This window comes from Pleurodeles waltl, chromosome 6 (assembly GCF_031143425.1).
Source record: "Pleurodeles waltl isolate 20211129_DDA chromosome 6, aPleWal1.hap1.20221129, whole genome shotgun sequence".
NCBI classification, from domain to species: Eukaryota; Metazoa; Chordata; class Amphibia; order Caudata; family Salamandridae; genus Pleurodeles; species Pleurodeles waltl.
In genome coordinates, this window is record NC_090445.1 from 582,507,416 (window position 1) to 582,525,119 (window position 17,704).

Here is a 17,704-nt window from a genome sequence, read left to right on the forward strand (position 1 = left end):
CACGCGCTGACCGTCAAAAGCTTTGTGTGGCTTCTAACATGGTAATTTAGCCCCAATCCGAATATGATGAGTCACTAATACTCATTTGATGATAGTATATCAAACCCCTGTTTTGAAGCTCCAAACGGACAATAAAAGTCAATGTTGCGGTAGTCCAGTAAAGGCAAAAGCAAGTGCATAGATGACTGGTCGTTTTTAAATGGGGGATGAAGAGCAGACCTACACGAGGGACCAGAGAGAGAAAGGAAAGTGATTTATGACATTTCGGACCCAGGGATACAGTGGATGATCACCAACGCCAGCCTTCAAAACACTGTAGGAAACATCACAAAATAATTCCCCCCCCCCACAAATGGATCCAGAGTTTATCCCACAATCTTTCACTGACTTTTTTCTGTCTATGCTGGCTGAGTTCTTATTCAGATACAGTGAAAAAGTTACACCCTAGATGGGATATTACATCAAAATCGGAACTGAAGAATCTGACATGTTGGGGGAAATGGCAAACTGATTAGAAACCAACAGAGAGACAAAAAATGAGGAGGAAAGAAAAAGACATATGAGTGACTCATAAACTGTACATGATGGAGAGAGAGAAAGCGCGTTGTAGGAACTGTAGCAGGTATGGTAGTATGCCTCGGAATTTAGAGAGACAGGGAGAAGACGGCAATGACAAAAGTTGAATGGAAAGTGCACAAACACGATTCCTATTATTAGATACTCTTTGGCAGAACTTGGTGATGTTGACAGCACAAATGCCATAAAAATGTCCTGAAACATCATGGTAAGTAATCTTTCGTTGTTTGTTTTTGTGATCTGGCTGTTGGTCCGCAGAACCAGTCTTTACCACCATGTCTTCTGACTTCAGAGCAGAGAGGAGCCACCCTCACCCCTATTGGAGAGGTGAGCACCCTTGTCCGCACCTCCACTCTGGATGAAACGGTGGAATTTTCATCCAGCAGATTTTTTTTTCAGTCATTTGCACAAGATGATATATTTTCTGGGTAGGTTTTCCAGATCTCTCTTTCTGTCTTTTGATTTTTTTCTGTATTGTTCCACACTGAAAAGATAGACAAGGCAATGTTTTCTGATCTGAGGTGCTTTGGGTGGGGCATCAGGGGACAGGGATAGTTCAGTTCTTTAACGGCTGTCATGCCGTTTGGCAGCTGATAAACCCACTGCAGGAATCGGGTACTGTCTCCTGCAACAAGGTGATCTGTAAGTATCTGCACACATAAAAAGAACCCATATATGGGCAGGCATGTACAAACGCAGTCAGCACAGAAACAACTGGTTCCACAAGAGCGGAAGATTAAAAGTCTGCATTGGGAGATATGATCTAAAAAGCTGTTATAGAATGCAAAAGGGCAAGAAAGGGGTTCCTTGGCAGTAGCTGTTGTCTGTGCCGCCGCTATATGCCACTTGGCTATTTGTATGGCCTCAGAAAGCTTGAAACCTTGGATCGCAGCAGTTTGATGAAAGATCTTGGAAGCATCTCTTTGTGTTTCTCGGTGTACTTGAAATAGTTTTGAGGATGAGCGAGAACATCAAAAAAGGCTTTGATCAGCTTCTTATCCTGCAACAAGTGAAAAAGAGAATATGTTAGGCCTCAGTAGTGTGCTTAATGGACAGAAAAAATTGTTTATAGCACAAACAGAGCAGAACCAGGGAAAACCTGAGGTTTAAAAAGGAGCCGAGTTTCTGGCAACATAGAGGAGTGAGGATTAAAACCAAAAAGAATGGCATGCCAACTAGAGAGTCCTAAAGTTACCCTCTCTCTGGTGCTTTCGACTAATTCTGTTTTTTAAATTAAGGTTTACAATTCCTTATTGTGGAACTTCCAAGATGACATTAACCCATATGGCCATAGTGGCTTACAGTACAAAAGTGCATTTTGTTTTGTTTTGCCTTACTATGCACACACATCTACGAAAACAAATGCTGGAACACCGCCATACCTTTAAACTCACCCCAAATAAACCTATTGCCAAACTTTCTTTACCTCCCTCCTCGAACATAAATAGCCAACAAAATGAATAGCTTCTGCAGCGAGCACTAATACCCTAATGTTCATTCCCTGTAAATTACTGTGTAGCATACTTTTCACCACACCCCGCCAGAAGATTACACCAACAACATCACAACGCAAAACGTGCTGGTCTGTGCTCCCTCCACTCTACTTCACAAAACACCCCATCTACTCTTGAAATCACAAGTTTGTCCTTTTATCCCGTCCATCTCTAGCTAAACTCATTACTATCTTAACAGCAACAAGCCCTTTTGCTTACCAACCATCTCTTTTACAGATAATTTATCAAATACTTGGCCTAGTCATCCTGGGTTCTGTCGTGGCTCACCATACTCTTCATTCATTCAATGCTTATGTGACCCAGTTTCGATCTCACGTAGTCGTCCTCTTACTCAAAGAAACTACAGTCATTACACTGTTCATTACACACTACCGCTCTTTGTCTCTACTACATACTTTTCTCGAAAACCCTTTAACGTCGTTTTCAACAGCCACAGCTTCAACCCCCTCTAATATGGATTATGTACACTCCACTCCACTGACAGTGTGCCAAATGGTGTTTCCAGCTACATTACTTGCATTACCTTCACCTACCAGAATCAGCTCCTCTATTGTCATTCAGTTAGATCTCTCTGCATCTCTCAACACTGTGGGTGCCACCACAATGGTCGCGTCCGCTTCCTGCTTCTTCTCTGTACAATAGTGCCCTTTCAGCCCCCATCATCCAACAAACACTTCACAGCATCCCACAAGGATGCCTTTAGCATGGTCACCTCATTTTCACACTTTGCATCAATTTCATCAGGACTTAACCTTCACTGTTTAGGTGCCTCATGTGCAACTCTTCTCATCTATTAAATGCCGACCACCTGGGTTTTGGCATTTATAGGGTGTGATAAATAGCACTTTTTATAGGTTCACCTAGCAGCAGTTGGGGAATACTGTAGCTTTTGGTGTTTTTTGCACCAAAATCCATGTGTCTAGGTATTTATGGTTCCTTTTCACCCAGTCTATATAGGCAGGTTTGAATTGTCGATACTTACGTGGGGAATTTTCTGACCCTCTCGTAACTGTGACACCTGTGCAGAAAGGGGTTTCAACGTGTGCCTCAAATTTTGCACGGCAGTCGTAATCAAGGCCTAAATGTTTTGTTTGCTTGACATTCCTTATCTCACTATTAATCAGCCATGCTAACAAATCCTCATGAATGTAATCCAATCAGGAGCAGACATGCTTATGTACTGTTTTAAGTGCAACGTAGATTCTTCTTATAGAAACCACAAACAAACTACCGAATCAAGTGAGGATTGTTTTTCTCTCAGTCTGGCCCGGTAAGCTTAACAGGCTTCTTTGTTAAAACAGCTATTCTTTAGAGACAACTCAGAGCCCTCTGTGCAAATACTCTTTTAGGCAAACCTGTGCTTTATATTGCCATGCTACATGCTTGACCTGCTCTTGGAGGCACCAGAAAAGCCGATACTCTACATAGAAAGACTGTAAATGATGCACTTGTGTTTTTCAATTAAGGCTACCTAATTGGAATGTGTTGTTTAGACCAATCTGCTGCTGTAGCTTTTTTTTCAAAAATAAGATCCCACACCCATGCATGCAAACGGAAATTACAGTATTCTTTCTGCAATTTCACTGCGTGCATCCCAGGTACAGGGAATGGTGCCGTGAATTAGACCTAAGACTGAAAAGCAAATAGAAATAAAGAGTGAAGTTCACAATCCACTGACCTTCAAAATTTCCTGGTGGTTTTCCGAAGCATAGAGTCTCCCATCCCGCACAATGTCCTCCACAAGCTGCTCATAATCCTCTGTAATAGCAATCAAGCATCTGGGTCAGTCAGATGGAAGTACAGGGCAACCACTGTGGGAAGGGACTAAAAAGGTGTAGTATTATACCTGACATGTTTGCATACTATCATGAACCACACAGCAATTTGGAGCTTCTCCATTCAAGAAAGGGGTATTTATGATCCACACTGACAATTAATTTATGTGCAGAATCTAGTGAATGTGAAATTCACATTTCACACGTGGCATGACAAAAATTACCATACAAATGGATGGATGGATGGATCGATATATCTGGTAAGGACACGTACCCCCATCTACTTGGCAGAGTACTGCCCTTTCATCCGTCTCCAACTCCCACTTGAAATTGTCCCTCACGGTAGGGACTGAGTAAGGACACATATGCAGGACTCTCCCTCTTCTTCTTTCGTCCTGCCTGTTTGGAGTGCGGCCTGCAGTCCTGGGGAGCGCTGTCAGGAAAGGGACAAATGAGCACCATCTGGGGGCACCTAACCGGGGCACAACCTAGGAGAATTTCCTGGAGATCACTTTCAACATGCCACGCACTAAGGCCCCCAGGGAGACCCCTGTTACCTCCCCGTGGACCAAACCTCCGTGTGCCACTATGGAATCGAAAAGCACATCTCAGTGGGTGATGGTGGCGGCACCCTCCTCCCACCCATAATGCAGGATTACATGAACCACTTCCCCAAAGAAATACAGACAGAAATTAAATCCCTCAAAGACCACCTCAAATCTTGCATCTGAGAAGTCCAGAAAGAGGTGATTGAGGTTGGAGAGAGAGTGGGCAACCTTGAGCACACTGTGGACACGCAAGCAGAAGATCAAGTAATGCTTTGGAGGCGCATGGTGACATTGAAAGAACAGCATATTGAGCTCCAACACAAGCAGGAAGATTTAATCAACAGAAGCTGTTGAAATGATGTCCCAAAACAGGGGGGGCTAGGGGTGAGGAAGGGGCAGACATTATAGCCTACACTGCGGTTCTCCTGCTTGCGGTCGGGGGTGGGGGGACACCTCGTAGCCACTGCTGTTACTTGACAGGGCCCATCGGGTGGTGATGGCGCCAGGGCACCCCAATACTGCACCAGACATCCTAGTTCAAGTACATTATTTCACAAAAAAGAGGCCATCACCCAGACCGTGTGCCAGAACTTCAGCCTACAATACCAGGGTCACAAAATTCAAATATATCAAGACCTTTCCATCAACACATTAAAGAGACGCAAGGACTTCAAGGCGGTAACTCACAATCTACGAACATTAAGGGGGTCATTCTGACCCCGGCGGGCGGCGGGAGCCGCCCGCCTGGAGGGAACCGCCAGAATACCGCTGCGCGGTCAAAAGACCGCCGCAGGTATTCTGGGTTTCCCACTGGGCTGGCGGGCGACCGCCAAAAGGCCGCCCGCCAGCCCAGTGGGAAACACCCCTCCATGAGGATGCCGGCTCCGAATGGAGCCGGCGGAGTGGAGGATGTGCGACGGGTGCAGTAGCACCCGTCGCGAATTTCAGTGTCTGCTGAGCAGACACTGAAATTCAAAGTGGGGCCCTCTTACGGGGGCCCCTGCAGTGCCCATGCCATTGGCATGGGCACTGCAGGGGCCCCCAGGGGCCCCACGACACCCCTCACGCCATCCTGTTCCTGGCGGGCGGAACCGCCAGGAACAGGATGGCGGTGAGGGGGTTGGAATCCCCATGGCGGCGCAGCAAGCTGCGCCGCCATGGCGGATACCCATGGGCAGCGGAAAGTCGGCGGTACACCGCCGACTTTCCGCTTCTGGCCGCGGCTGTACCGCCGCGGTCAGAATGCCCGGCGGAGCACCGCCAGCCTGTTGGCGGTGCTACCGCCGACCCCGGCGGTCAGAATGACCCCCTAAATGTCAAATATCAGTGGGGTCATCCTTTTGTCCTAATCTTTGAATGGGAGGGTAAGAGGCGTGCACTCCGCTTGCTTGTTGAGGCGAAACGGTTGCAGAGCCTCCCTACATTAGAGGAAACCGGAACCGGAACCTCCTCCAGTGATCTTCCGAAACCCACCTGGACCAAAATGGGGAAGAGTTGCCCTGACAGGAGCTGGGTGGCGACGTCATCACAGGAAATGAAGAGAGACATCATATAGCCTATGACGAACATGAACAATCTACCTTTGCCTTCACAATCCGCCTCGGGCTCCGCTGGCGAGGACCGCCACTCTGATGCCTAGTGGTGGGCCACTCATGGGCCGGGCTATTCGTTGGTTGGTGCTCACCTACCTGCTGGCGCCGGACACAGGGGGTCCCCGGAGCTTCTGCCATACTCCTGAATGAATGAGACAACTCTGTGTAGTACTGCTGACCTGTCCCAGGTATCTCGCTTTACTGGTGGGTGAAACCTCCATGGAGAAGCTTGTGGCTATACACGGTTCTCTAACAAGGACGGATACACCAGCTGGGCCCTCTTGGCCTAGGATTGTTTTTTAATTTTATTTCCATTTGTTACTTTTCGGTCTGCATTAGGTCCCTGGGATGCGAAGGGAGACACATGGCCTCACTAGACATACCGGGCAGGAGCAGATGGGGGGCAGGGGCCCTCAAAAGGACGAACCTGAACCTCTGAAGTAGGCACAGCCAACACCCACCCACTTCCAGATGAGTCATTTCGGGCCATGAACCTATTATCTCTAAATATACAGGGTCTCAACTCTCCGAACAAGCGTAAACAGCTTTGGCGATATATTCTCCAACATAACCGTGATGTTGTATTTCTCCAAGAGACGCATATATGCGGGATCAACAGGCATTGGATGACCCACCCAAAATACCCTGTGCGGCATTGGGCATATATGGATACCAAGATGCTAGGGGTGGCCATATATTGGAAAGCACACCTTAGTCCACACATCACAAAAGTTATCAGGGACACGGAAGGACGGTATCTGACCATACAACTACAGAAAGGTGGAGAACGCCTCACCCTGCTTAACATATATGTGCCTAACACAGCTCAGGATGCCTATCTACGTCACATACTGAAGTCTCAACTGGAGGGACTTGGGGGGACATTATAGTGGTGGGTAACTTGAATATGGTGTGGGACCCTGACCTAGACCAACTCACTAATAAACAGCAGTTGACAGGAGCCATGTCAGCGCAGCTCAAATGGGACATTCTAGATCTAGGTCTTACAAACGCCTGTCGCTATCACCACCCAGACACTCTGGACTACACCTTTTACTCCCACGTCCACGCTACATACTCCTGCATAGCCTACCTCTTCCTCTCACATAAGCTCTACACCATTGCCATCTCAGATATATCAATTTCTGATCATGCACATATAGAAGTGGCAAGGCCTCCACCCAGCAGAGCCCATGGAGAACCCCCTAGGTGGCAGCTTCCGGCGAGGTTGCTGAGGGACACGCTAGACGAAGCTGAGATCCGAAAGGGCATTACTGACTACTTCACTCACAACACAGACCAAATGGTCTCTCTGCACACTTTATGGGATGGCTTAAAGGCTGCTATTCAGGGAGTGATCACCACAATAGCCATTGCATGCGGCAGAGAGGTGCGTGTAGTAGAGCAAAATCTAACTTCTGATCTAAAAGTGCTGGAACAACAAGACAAAGTCCGCCCTATACGCCGGAACAAAAGGAAGCTGGCCATTCTGAGCGGCCAACTACGAGCGCATAGAATAAACGGGGCTGAGAGATCTCTTTTGGCGCTCAATGTTATTACAAAAGGGGTAATAAGGTGGGTACACTACTGGCGCACAGGTTACAACAACATATAGCTAAGCTCTAGGCAGAAGAGATTCGCCACGTGCTGCAAGCATGTCCTATAGGAAAGGCGCCGAATGGCCTGCCGGTGAACTTCTACCTGCTCTTTCTTCCTGACATAGAGGCCCATCTGCTTAAACCATACAATTCTTTTCAGAGGTCACGGGGCTCACCCCTACAATGGCAGGCGTGGAGATGACGCTCATCCCCAAGCCATACAAGGACCCTACTCAATGTGCCTCTTATCGCCCCATTGCACTGCTCAACACTGAAGTTAAAATCTACGTGAAGATACTAGCAACTAGACTTGAAAGATATATGCCTAGCCTCATAGACCCTGACCAGGTGGGCTTCATTCAATGTCAGCAGGGAGTGGACACATCCGCAGGGTAGCACATCTGATGGAGAAAGCCAATCGGCACGCAATTCCTGCATGCCTTCTCTTGCTGGATCGGAGAAGGCATTTGATAGGGTTGACTGGAGGTTTCTCCGCTCTGTTCTAGTGAGGGTGGGGTTGGTCCCAGGTATGATCTCCAGAATTATGGCATCATACGTGTCCCCAACGGCTACTATTTGGGTGAACGGAATACTCACAGATCCCATTAATATTGGGAGTGGCACCAGGCAGGGGTGTCCCGTTTCGTCACTCTTATTTGCCCTAGTGGTGGTGCCTATGGCCACTGCGGTACCTGGCAGCAAACGGATTGAGGGAATACCATTTGGAGGTCTGCAGCATAAAATCAACTTGTTCGCAGATGACCTTCTCTTAACATTAACCCAACCGGACGCATTGATACCGGTGGCGGTAGCCTGCCTAGCAGAATTCGCGGATATTTCCGGGTTCAAAGTGAATCTTTCCAAGTAGCAGATCCTGAACATCACCATCCCAAATTTAGACATCCGGGTGCTACAGGAGCTGGCACCTTTTCGCTGGGCCCCTGGTAAGATAAAATATCTGGGGATCTATCCTACACCCACGTTGGAAACGTGGACAAGTGCGAACTGGCCGTTACTCAGATCAGCGCTCCTTGAGGACCTCAGACTATGGAAGCCGCTCCACATATTGTGGTTGGGACGCATAAACGTAGTGAAAATGAATGTGCTCCCATGGGTGCTGTACCTGTTTCAATCTCTCCCTACGTCGATCCCCCGAGATTACATACTAAGGCTACAGAGCAACCTGGTGCCTTTATTTGGGGCAAGAGGGCTCCCTGCCTCTCCAACTCTCTCTTAATGCAGCCCTGGATAGGGCAGCCTGGGTTGCCCTAATCTTTTAGACTATTATGCAGCAGCCCACCTGCGATATGTGCAAGGGCGAACGAGAGCCATTGGTTGGATATGGATAGGACGGTAGCATGCCGCCCCTTGTGGGACTTGATGCGGCTCTTCAGACACGCTCGTCCCCGTAGTGTGTATTTAGCAACCTGACTCGGACGGCCCCGAGTGTGTGGGACCGGTTGGCGGAATCAAGGTGCCTGACCTCTTTCCCATTGCCAAACACACCCCTGGCACACAATCCTGCGTTCCTCCCACCTCTTGTTCTTCGTACCTTTGGGGCCTGGACGGACACGGAATGTAGAACTCTATCTGACCGTTTTTCTGGGTGATACCATAAAAACATTCGAGCAATGCCAAAGGACTATTGACTACCAAATTCAAAATGATACTCGCCGGCACACCTTTATACAGTTTGCTGAGGACCCTTGTGAGCTGGGAAGAAAAACTAAATACACCCACAATCATAAAAAGCTTTTCTCAGCTCGGTAGGTCAAAAGCTTTCTAGCAGACAAAAACACTACTACAGCTAGAATTTTCCTATGAATACAAATATCTAATGATTTAATTAAATACCGAAATTGATGCCTTGTGATAAAACCATTTTGATCTTTATAGCTCAATGAGACTGCTACTTTATTCATTCTGTATTGTTCAGTAATTTAGATATACTCTTATAACCAATGTTAAGTAAGGTAAGCATTTGGTATTATTTAAGATCCTTTGGATTCTTATCAATTTTAACAAACTCATAATGCTACCAGGATGTTTCATTATAAGCTTCCAATTTTTAAAATAACAGCCACAACCTTGACTATTCAACAAATAGGCAAAAGAGGAAACCCATTATACAATCTTATAGCTCTCTTCTGCACTTGGAAGTGAATGATGCCAATCTTTTGCTTCAGCCCTCACAGTTAAGGGTGAAGAGATGATATTACAGGATGCATCCAAAAAAATGCAAATTCATACTGTCATCAATTGGGTAAGGTACTATGTGTAAGCAAGGATTATCCACTGCACAGTTCCTTAATAAAGGAGATCAAACAAGCACACTCTCAAAATACATCATGTATTAGGACGAAGGTAGATGGACTGGCTCAGAAATTTGATTTGTTTCTAAGTAAGTGGAGGAACTAGAGCAGCGGGTCTCTGACTTCAACGATAGTCAAAATCAGCAGAAAAATTCTATTCAGTAGTATGAAAAAGAAGCATGAAAAAGACAAAAAATGTGTTACTTACCTGTAACTTTAGTTCTCCAGTATTGTAATCTTCCATAGATTCACATGCTTGAATCATTCCCCATCGTTGAGATGGGAGCCCCTGGTACATTTAACCTAGCAGTGTTACCATAGATTTAAACCTAAGGGCCATTAGGCCTCTTAATTTAACACTATATCAGAGTCATTTTAAGAAAAAGGACCAAACTTCAGAATCCACCAATCAGGAGACACCACCCGTTAGAACCCTCCTAAGAGAAGCTCCAGTACCTCAGATTTTCAAAACACAAGTGTGTATAACATGACAAAGAAAAAAGAGAGGTGAGGTGAGCTTCTCTGGGGAGGCGGGCGGGTCGCATGTGAATCTAGGAAAGATTCCAATACTGGAGAACTAAAGTTACAGGTAAGTAACTAAGGGGGTTATTCTAACTTTGGAGGAGTGTTAATCCGTCCCAAAAGTGACGGAAAAGTGACGAATATACCACCAGCCGTATTACGAGTTCCATAGGATATAATGGACTCGTAATACGGCTGGTGGTAAATCCGTCACTTTTCCGTCACTTTTGGGACGGATTAACACCTCCTCCAAAGTTAGAATAACCCCCTAATTTTCTTACTCCAGTATTGGAACTTTCATAGATTCACATGCTTGAATCAGAGTAGCAAGCAGTGCATATGCACATTGTAACACTCCTGCAGTCTGTTCAGTACATACATTGAAAGCAAGTTAACACACACCAATATATCGAAATTAAAATATATTTTTTTAAACATTAGAGGCACATCACAATAAATATATAGCATGAATCTGAGACGACTAGTCATAGACAATGTGCATACCTGACATTAGGATGGTGGGATGAAAGAAGTAGCTCACCTTCACTGGAAAAGGTTCCTGAGGATTGCTTGTCCCACCGCTATCTCTCCTTGAGATAATGCTTCTAAGCAGTAATGTCTGGTAAACGTATTGCAGCTCTTCCAAGTTGCTGCACTACAAATGTCTTGCATGTACACCAGCAAACAACGCTGCTGAAGAAGAAACTGCCTGCGTTGAATGCGCATGGACAGAAGATTGTAGTGGCTTGCCCCCTGCTCCATGGCAAAATTGAATTGCTGAGGAGATCCATCTAACTATGCTCTGTTTAGAGAGTGGTTGACCCTGTCTGGGTGCACTGTAAGCCACAAATAGTTGGTTGGACCTAAGAAATGGTTTAGTCCTGTCTAAATATAATTTAATACACCTTTTAATGTCTAAAGAGTGTAATGTTCTCTCCGCTGGAGTCTTCGGATTTGGAAAAAATGTTTTGAAAACTAAGGCTCATATAGATGAAAATCTGTAAAAACGGATCCTGTATGGAAAGTGCATGTACCTCACTGACTCGTCTGGATGATGTGAGGGCAACAAGTAAGGCGACTTTCCAGGAGAGAAATTTCATAGAAGCTCGATGAATTGGCTTAAAAGGCTGCTTCATAAATTGCGCAAGAACAATATTCAAATTCCAAGAGGGAGGAGGAGGTCTGATGGTGAAAACACTCTGAAAAGCCCTTTCAGAAATTGTTTAAACAACCTAGAGGCCCATAACGAAGGTGAAGAGTCTGAGCGTCTATAAGTCTATAAGTCGCATTCGCCGCCACGTGAACCTTTATAGAGGAATGCACAAAGCCTGAGTGCGCTAAATGTAACAAGGTAACACCTGCTCCGGAGATGAGGAAAGAGGATCAATTTGCTGTTGATGACACCACAAAATAGCCTTTTCCACTAACATGAGTAAGCCTTATTGGTTCTGACTGCTCTGGCTTTGGATAGAATGCCCCTGCACACTTGTGGAATGTTTAAATGTGCATATTCCCTGTGCTCAGGAGCCCTGCTGATAATCGCATTGCTTGAGGATCTGGATGCAAGATATGCCCGTTGCTCATTGTCAGCAGGTATGGAGATATTCTCAGTGGGATGTGAGTCTTCACTGACAGAAGAAGAAGCTCCCTGAACCAATGTTCGCGAGGCCAGTATGGGGCTATTAATATCAGCGTGCACGGTTCTCTCTTCATCTTTGTTAGTACTCTCAGGATCAAGGGGATTGGTGGAAAAGTGTATGCAAAGATTCCTGACCAAGTTATGGAAAATGCATTCCCCTATGATCCCTGTTGGTGATGCCAACTCGCTGGCGAATAGGTTGAGATTGGGTGTTCTCCACTGAGAAAAAATGTGGTTGACCGTGGATTGGTCCAGATCCCATTCGTGACACATTGATTTTTGCCTGCTGAGCGACTTTGCTACCGTGTTCTGAATGCCTATAAGGTGCACTGCTGGGAGCAGGTTGCCATGCTGCGACGCCCTGTTCCAGATCTTCTGAGCTTCCCTGGAGAGAGGAAGAGATCTTGTGCCTCCCTGTTTGTTGAGGTAATGCATTGTAGTGGTGTTGCCCATTCTTATTACAACTTCTGAACCTACAGTCTTTGGGAGGAAAGCCTGTAAAGCTAGATGAACTGCTTTGAGCTACGGCAGATTGATGTGCATTATCTGCAACTCTAGTGGCCACTTGCCACTTATCCGTAGGTCTTGTAAAACCGCTCCCCAACCTTCCAGGGAGGCATCTGTGGTGATTGTCCACGGTGCGGGGTGATGAAGAAATGACAGACCGATAGATGGTGTTTTTGAGACCACCACACCAGAACCTTGATGATTGCCGGAATAATGTTTATCTGATCTTCGAAGCTTCCTAAAACCTGGAGCCACTGTAGATTGTGCTGCTCTTGCAGGGGGCGCATTTTGAGTCTGCAGAGAGTAACTAGAGGTATGTAGGTGGACATCATGCCCAATAAGGACTTGAAGAGGCGTACTGAAATGTAGTCTTTTCTTTGTATCGATCTTGCTAGAGATATTAGTTTCTGCTGTCTTTCCGCAGTGGGACATGCAATGGTGGATTGAGTGTCCAGTTTTGCCTCTAGAAAAGTGATCCTGTGTGATGGTTGGGATTTGGATTTCTCCCAGTTGAGAGTCAGGCCTAAGCTGCTGAGCAGGGAAACGCACTTTCTTGTTGACCTGAGTGCTCCTATATAGGTGTTTGCCAATCGTCTAGGTATGGGTTTCTTCTCCTGAGAAAGGCTGCAATAGGAGGTAGGCACTTCGTGAATATTCTGGGAGCTGACTTTAGGCCAAATGGAAGGACTCGAAATTGAAAATGGCTCCTTGCTACCATGAATCTCAGGTGTTGTCTGTGGGCTGGGTGAATGGGGATGTGGAAATAGGCATCCTTTAGGTCTAGTGTAGACATAAAATCTCCCTGGTTCAACCGCAGAAGGACATCCTGTAGGCTTATCCTGCGGAAGGATTGTTTTCTCAAGTAGGTGTTTAATTCTCTGAGATCGAGGATCGGCCTCCAGTCCTTCCACTTTATGCAAATCAGAAAGAATCTGGAGTAAAAACCTTTTCCTCGCTGTGATGGAGGTACTCTTTCTATTGCGCCTTTGAGGAGCATTTTGTTAATCTCTCTCTTGAGTTGTTCTGGATACTTCGGTGAAGTTCTGCGAGGAGGATTGGGAGGAGCCATTTGGACAAACTCTAGTGTGTGTTCATGCTTTACCAGCTGTAAGACCCACTTGTCCGATGTTATGGCTTGCCATTGTTGGAAAAACAGAGATATTGTTCTGCCTAGAACTGGGGGAGGATGGTTGGCGGCAGCCAGAACCTTGGATACATCATGCTTTCTGAGCTGAGTCTTTAGCAGGACAAGCTGAGTGTCCCCTGGAGCCAGACATGTTGTAGGCTGCTTGTGGTGGCTGCCTTTGGGTGTAATATTGACGAAATTGCTGAGAATAGGAAGGATACGACGGGTATCTGTATTGCTGGTAGCCTCCCCTATATGAAAGCATCCCACGCCCATATCGTGGTTCAGTTCCCAAAGATTTTGCTGTATCTGTGTCGGACTTATTCAACTGCAGTGTCTCGTCAATATGTTTACTAAACAATGCCTGGCCATCAAAAGGAAGATCTAGGATCTTATTCTGGACTTCCGGACACAACGATGTGGCCTTTAACCAACCTTGCCTCTGAAGGACAGCTGAACCTGCGAGCTGACGAAACGCAGTAGTGGCTATATCCATCGTACAATATATTATTTCCGCTGATGTACGCTCTCCCTCATGCAATGTCTTTTTTGCTTCCGATTTAACATCCTCCGCAACTGCTCAATATGCGGGGCAATGTCTTCCCATAATTGCCTATCATATCTGGCTAACACTGCCAGGGAGTTAGCCGCTCTTATAATTTGGCTAGACATTGATGAAAACCTCTTCCCGATGTTATCCAACCATCTACCCTCTTTGTCTGGAGGTGCGGAAATTGGAGCACAGGGATTATTGGATCTTCTTTGTGGCGATTGAGCGACCATTGAATCTGGATGGGGGTGACCAGTCAAACATGCTGGGGCATCCTCTGGTGCCTTGTACTTCTTGTCCAAGTGAGGAAGCACTGCTGTGACTGTAGTAGGGTTGTGCATTATCTTCAAACCCTCTTCCCATATGAAACTGACTAGCAGTATGGAGCATACTGATTTCTGGAAAGGTTCTTTAAAATCATATAGAAAGCAATACGTTTGCTTGGATGGCATTGGAAGTGCAAAACGCTTAGCTGCTCTTTCCAAAAGATTATGCAATCCTCCGATGTCATCTGGAGGCAACTCTCCTTTTGGCTGAGAAGGAGAAGGAGGAGCTAGAATAACATATTCATCCCACTCTGAATGGGTGTTGAGGAGTTCTCCTTCTTCTTGATCTCCCTCCGAAATGTCAGTGCCATGTGGTATGGTCATATCCGGTGTGGCCACATTCGCTAGTGGTAAAGAGGTTGGCCTCTGACGTGGGGTGGTAACACTTGAAACTGGTGATGAAGGAGGCTGCAGTTGCCCCTGTTCCTGAGGAGCAAAACGCCTACTATAGTCTGCAAGCATCGCTCTCAGATCAGATAGTAAAGAGCTTGGCATGTATACATCCTCCTGATATGCCTGGTCCCCTGCATAGTACTGCCGGTTATAGGTTTCGCCATACTCCTCATCATCATCTTGATATTTAACATTCAACTGTGAGGGGCTGTGCGGTGTTCCAAACTGTCCCTCATCATCCGAGTCTTCATCACCCTCCAACAGATGTACTTGCATCAGAGGGATTGCGTTACTAGGTGAAGTAAGCTGTGGAGTAAGTTTTTCCTGACTTCTGCGTAGTTTTGCCCTCATTGACGGTGTCGTCAACGAGCACGTCGACGGAGTGATAACAAACAGCCTTCGTCGATGGTGGAGTTGTTGACGATGTCCGCATGGAGATTTTAATCGGCCACAGCTTCAAAGTGGAAGCTACCGTCAACGGGGTCGTCGACACTGGCGATTGCAATGAGGACATCATTGTTACTGCCATTGACGATGACGACGTGTAGGTCCTCATCGATGATGACGTCATCAAAGTTGTCCTCGTCGACGGTGGAAGGCTCGTCATCGGCGATGTCGTCATCAGCACGGCGTTGGTGATGTTAATGTGGAAACCGTCGTCGGCGGTGAAAAGGCACTCACTGATGTTATCGACGATGAGGCTGTCGTCGATGGTATAGTCTTTTGGCAGAGGTCTGTCCACCACAGGAGCAGAGGAGGGCCTTTTGAAAGGTTCAGCAGACTCAGATCGAGGCATAGAAGATGATTTTTTACGCCTTTTAGAGCTGCTGGTATGCCCTCTTTCCCCTTTTGTGGAGAGTTTATGATGTGAAGTGGAAGGGCTGCGGCCTTTATAAGACCCTGAGGCGGTCTTTTTGTGGGCCTTTCTTGGCTGCTCTGATGAAGATCTTGAATGAGATCTAGGTCTCTTAGATGACTTTCTGGATGATTTTGAGGAGTCATCGCTGTCTGAATCAGAGACTGAGTTATCTCTAGATTAAAGTTTATGCAGCTATATTCATAATCTGCCCTCTCTATCGTTAGTATCTTAGAAGAGAAGGTACAACATACCTTGCAGTGCTTAGCCGAGTGGTCTGGGTAAAGGCAGTATATGCAGTCCTGATGAGGGTCTTCACGTGTAATCTCTTTTTCCCACAGGTTTTGCAGGACCTGAGCAAACTTTTCTTTTCCTTGTCAGACATGCTGTAGGCCTTACCCACAATCAGTCAGAACAAGTTTGGAAGAATATCAGCTTAAAGCTATTCCGAAAGATATGATAAAGAGAGCAGAGCTCTGAGGAGACTCCCTAGCACGACGTGCAGTAGAAAATCTGAGGTACTTGAGCTTCTCTCAGGTGGGTTCTAAAGGGTAGTGTAACCTGATTGGTGGCTTCTGAAGTTTGGTCTGTTTTCTTAAAATTACTCTGATAGAGTGTTAAATTAAGAGGCTTAAGATTCCTTAGGTTTAAATCTATGGTAACACTGCTTGGTTAAATGTACCGGGGGCTCCCATCTCGATGACGGGGAAGAATTCAAGCATGTGAATCAATGAAAGTTCCAATACTGGAGTAAATAAAAATACTCAAAGCAAAGCATGAGGACTTTGAGTGTCGACGATGGAGGTCAAATCTGTGCATTTCCGGTCTACCGGAACATAAAGAAAATACCCCCAGTGTCATCACAGTGATTAATAATATACTGAGTATATTTTGACTGATTTTGATGGAGATTTAACAGAAATGCGTGCACATAGCATTCATGTGAATCAGAATATGCAATCCAGGTTTACTCGTTTCAAACAACATTTTTAAGACTACAGAGGAGTTTTATTTTAGAGTGTTTTCCGATATAATATATGATTCAGCCCAGAGGCGAAAAGGTTTCAAGCAGTTACTCAATGTCATGCTCTAGGCATTAGTCTCCTTGTTTCAGCAGTTAATGCGTAAGTTGTTTTTTATGACAAATTTCAGTTATTTATCAACCTTATGTATGCACATCCGATCTTGCAGGAATTAAGCCTGAAATATGATGTGTAAGTGTGTTTTCAGTGTTTCTGATTTTATTGGGTGTCAGGTAACCACCGGGACAATGGTCTCTGTATAGTTATGATGTAAGGGTACATAAAAGCCACACAACTTAAATGCTGCCCCTTGAACATCTACTCCTGTTGCAGAGAGGTCAATTATTAATGGTATAAGAGCTGTATCCTGTCAGATCCTCAAGGAGTTGTTTAATCCTTTTACATTGACCTGTGAAAGGTGAATGGCACTTTTTTTTTCATGAAATAGAGCGGATGACACTATGCTCATTATACGAGATAAGGCATGAAAAACTTCCATTATCTTGCATCTTGCCCTAAAGTCCACTAACTGCAGTCCAGAGATCCAGATACTGACTCTGACTTAATGATTCAAGATTAAGAATAATGTTTACTTGTTGTTGCAATGGTAGGAGAATTATTGCAAGGCCGACCATTGCGATTTTACTGCTGCATGGCAAAATGCCCAAGCACTCCGAGGCACATACTGTCAGGCACAAACTAAATAAGAGATTTATTTTTTAACATATACATTTCATCCTTAACTATGTCCATTACCAACATATGTACATGCAGGCTTCATAGGGCTCGACTAGTAAACATATTTCTGCTGTCATACCCATGTCAATGGGTATATATTTGAGGTACAA

At 45.7% G+C, this 17,704-nt stretch overlaps 1 protein-coding gene across 7 annotated transcripts in view; it reads right to left on the reverse strand.

Moving 5' to 3' along the window:
* Positions 1 to 240: 240 nt before the first annotated feature.
* Positions 241 to 17,704, reverse strand: part of SCUBE3 (signal peptide, CUB domain and EGF like domain containing 3) — a 993,478-nt gene continuing 976,014 nt past the window's right edge. For all 7 annotated transcript variants that reach the window (XM_069238811.1, XM_069238810.1, XM_069238808.1 and 4 more), the window contains 2 exons: positions 3,769 to 3,848; positions 241 to 1,576 (listed from right to left, as the gene is read on the reverse strand). In XM_069238811.1, coding sequence (XP_069094912.1) covers positions 1,427 to 1,576; positions 3,769 to 3,848 — 230 coding nt within the window. In that variant the 3' untranslated portion in view covers positions 241 to 1,426. The remainder of the gene's footprint in view (positions 1,577 to 3,768; positions 3,849 to 17,704) is intronic.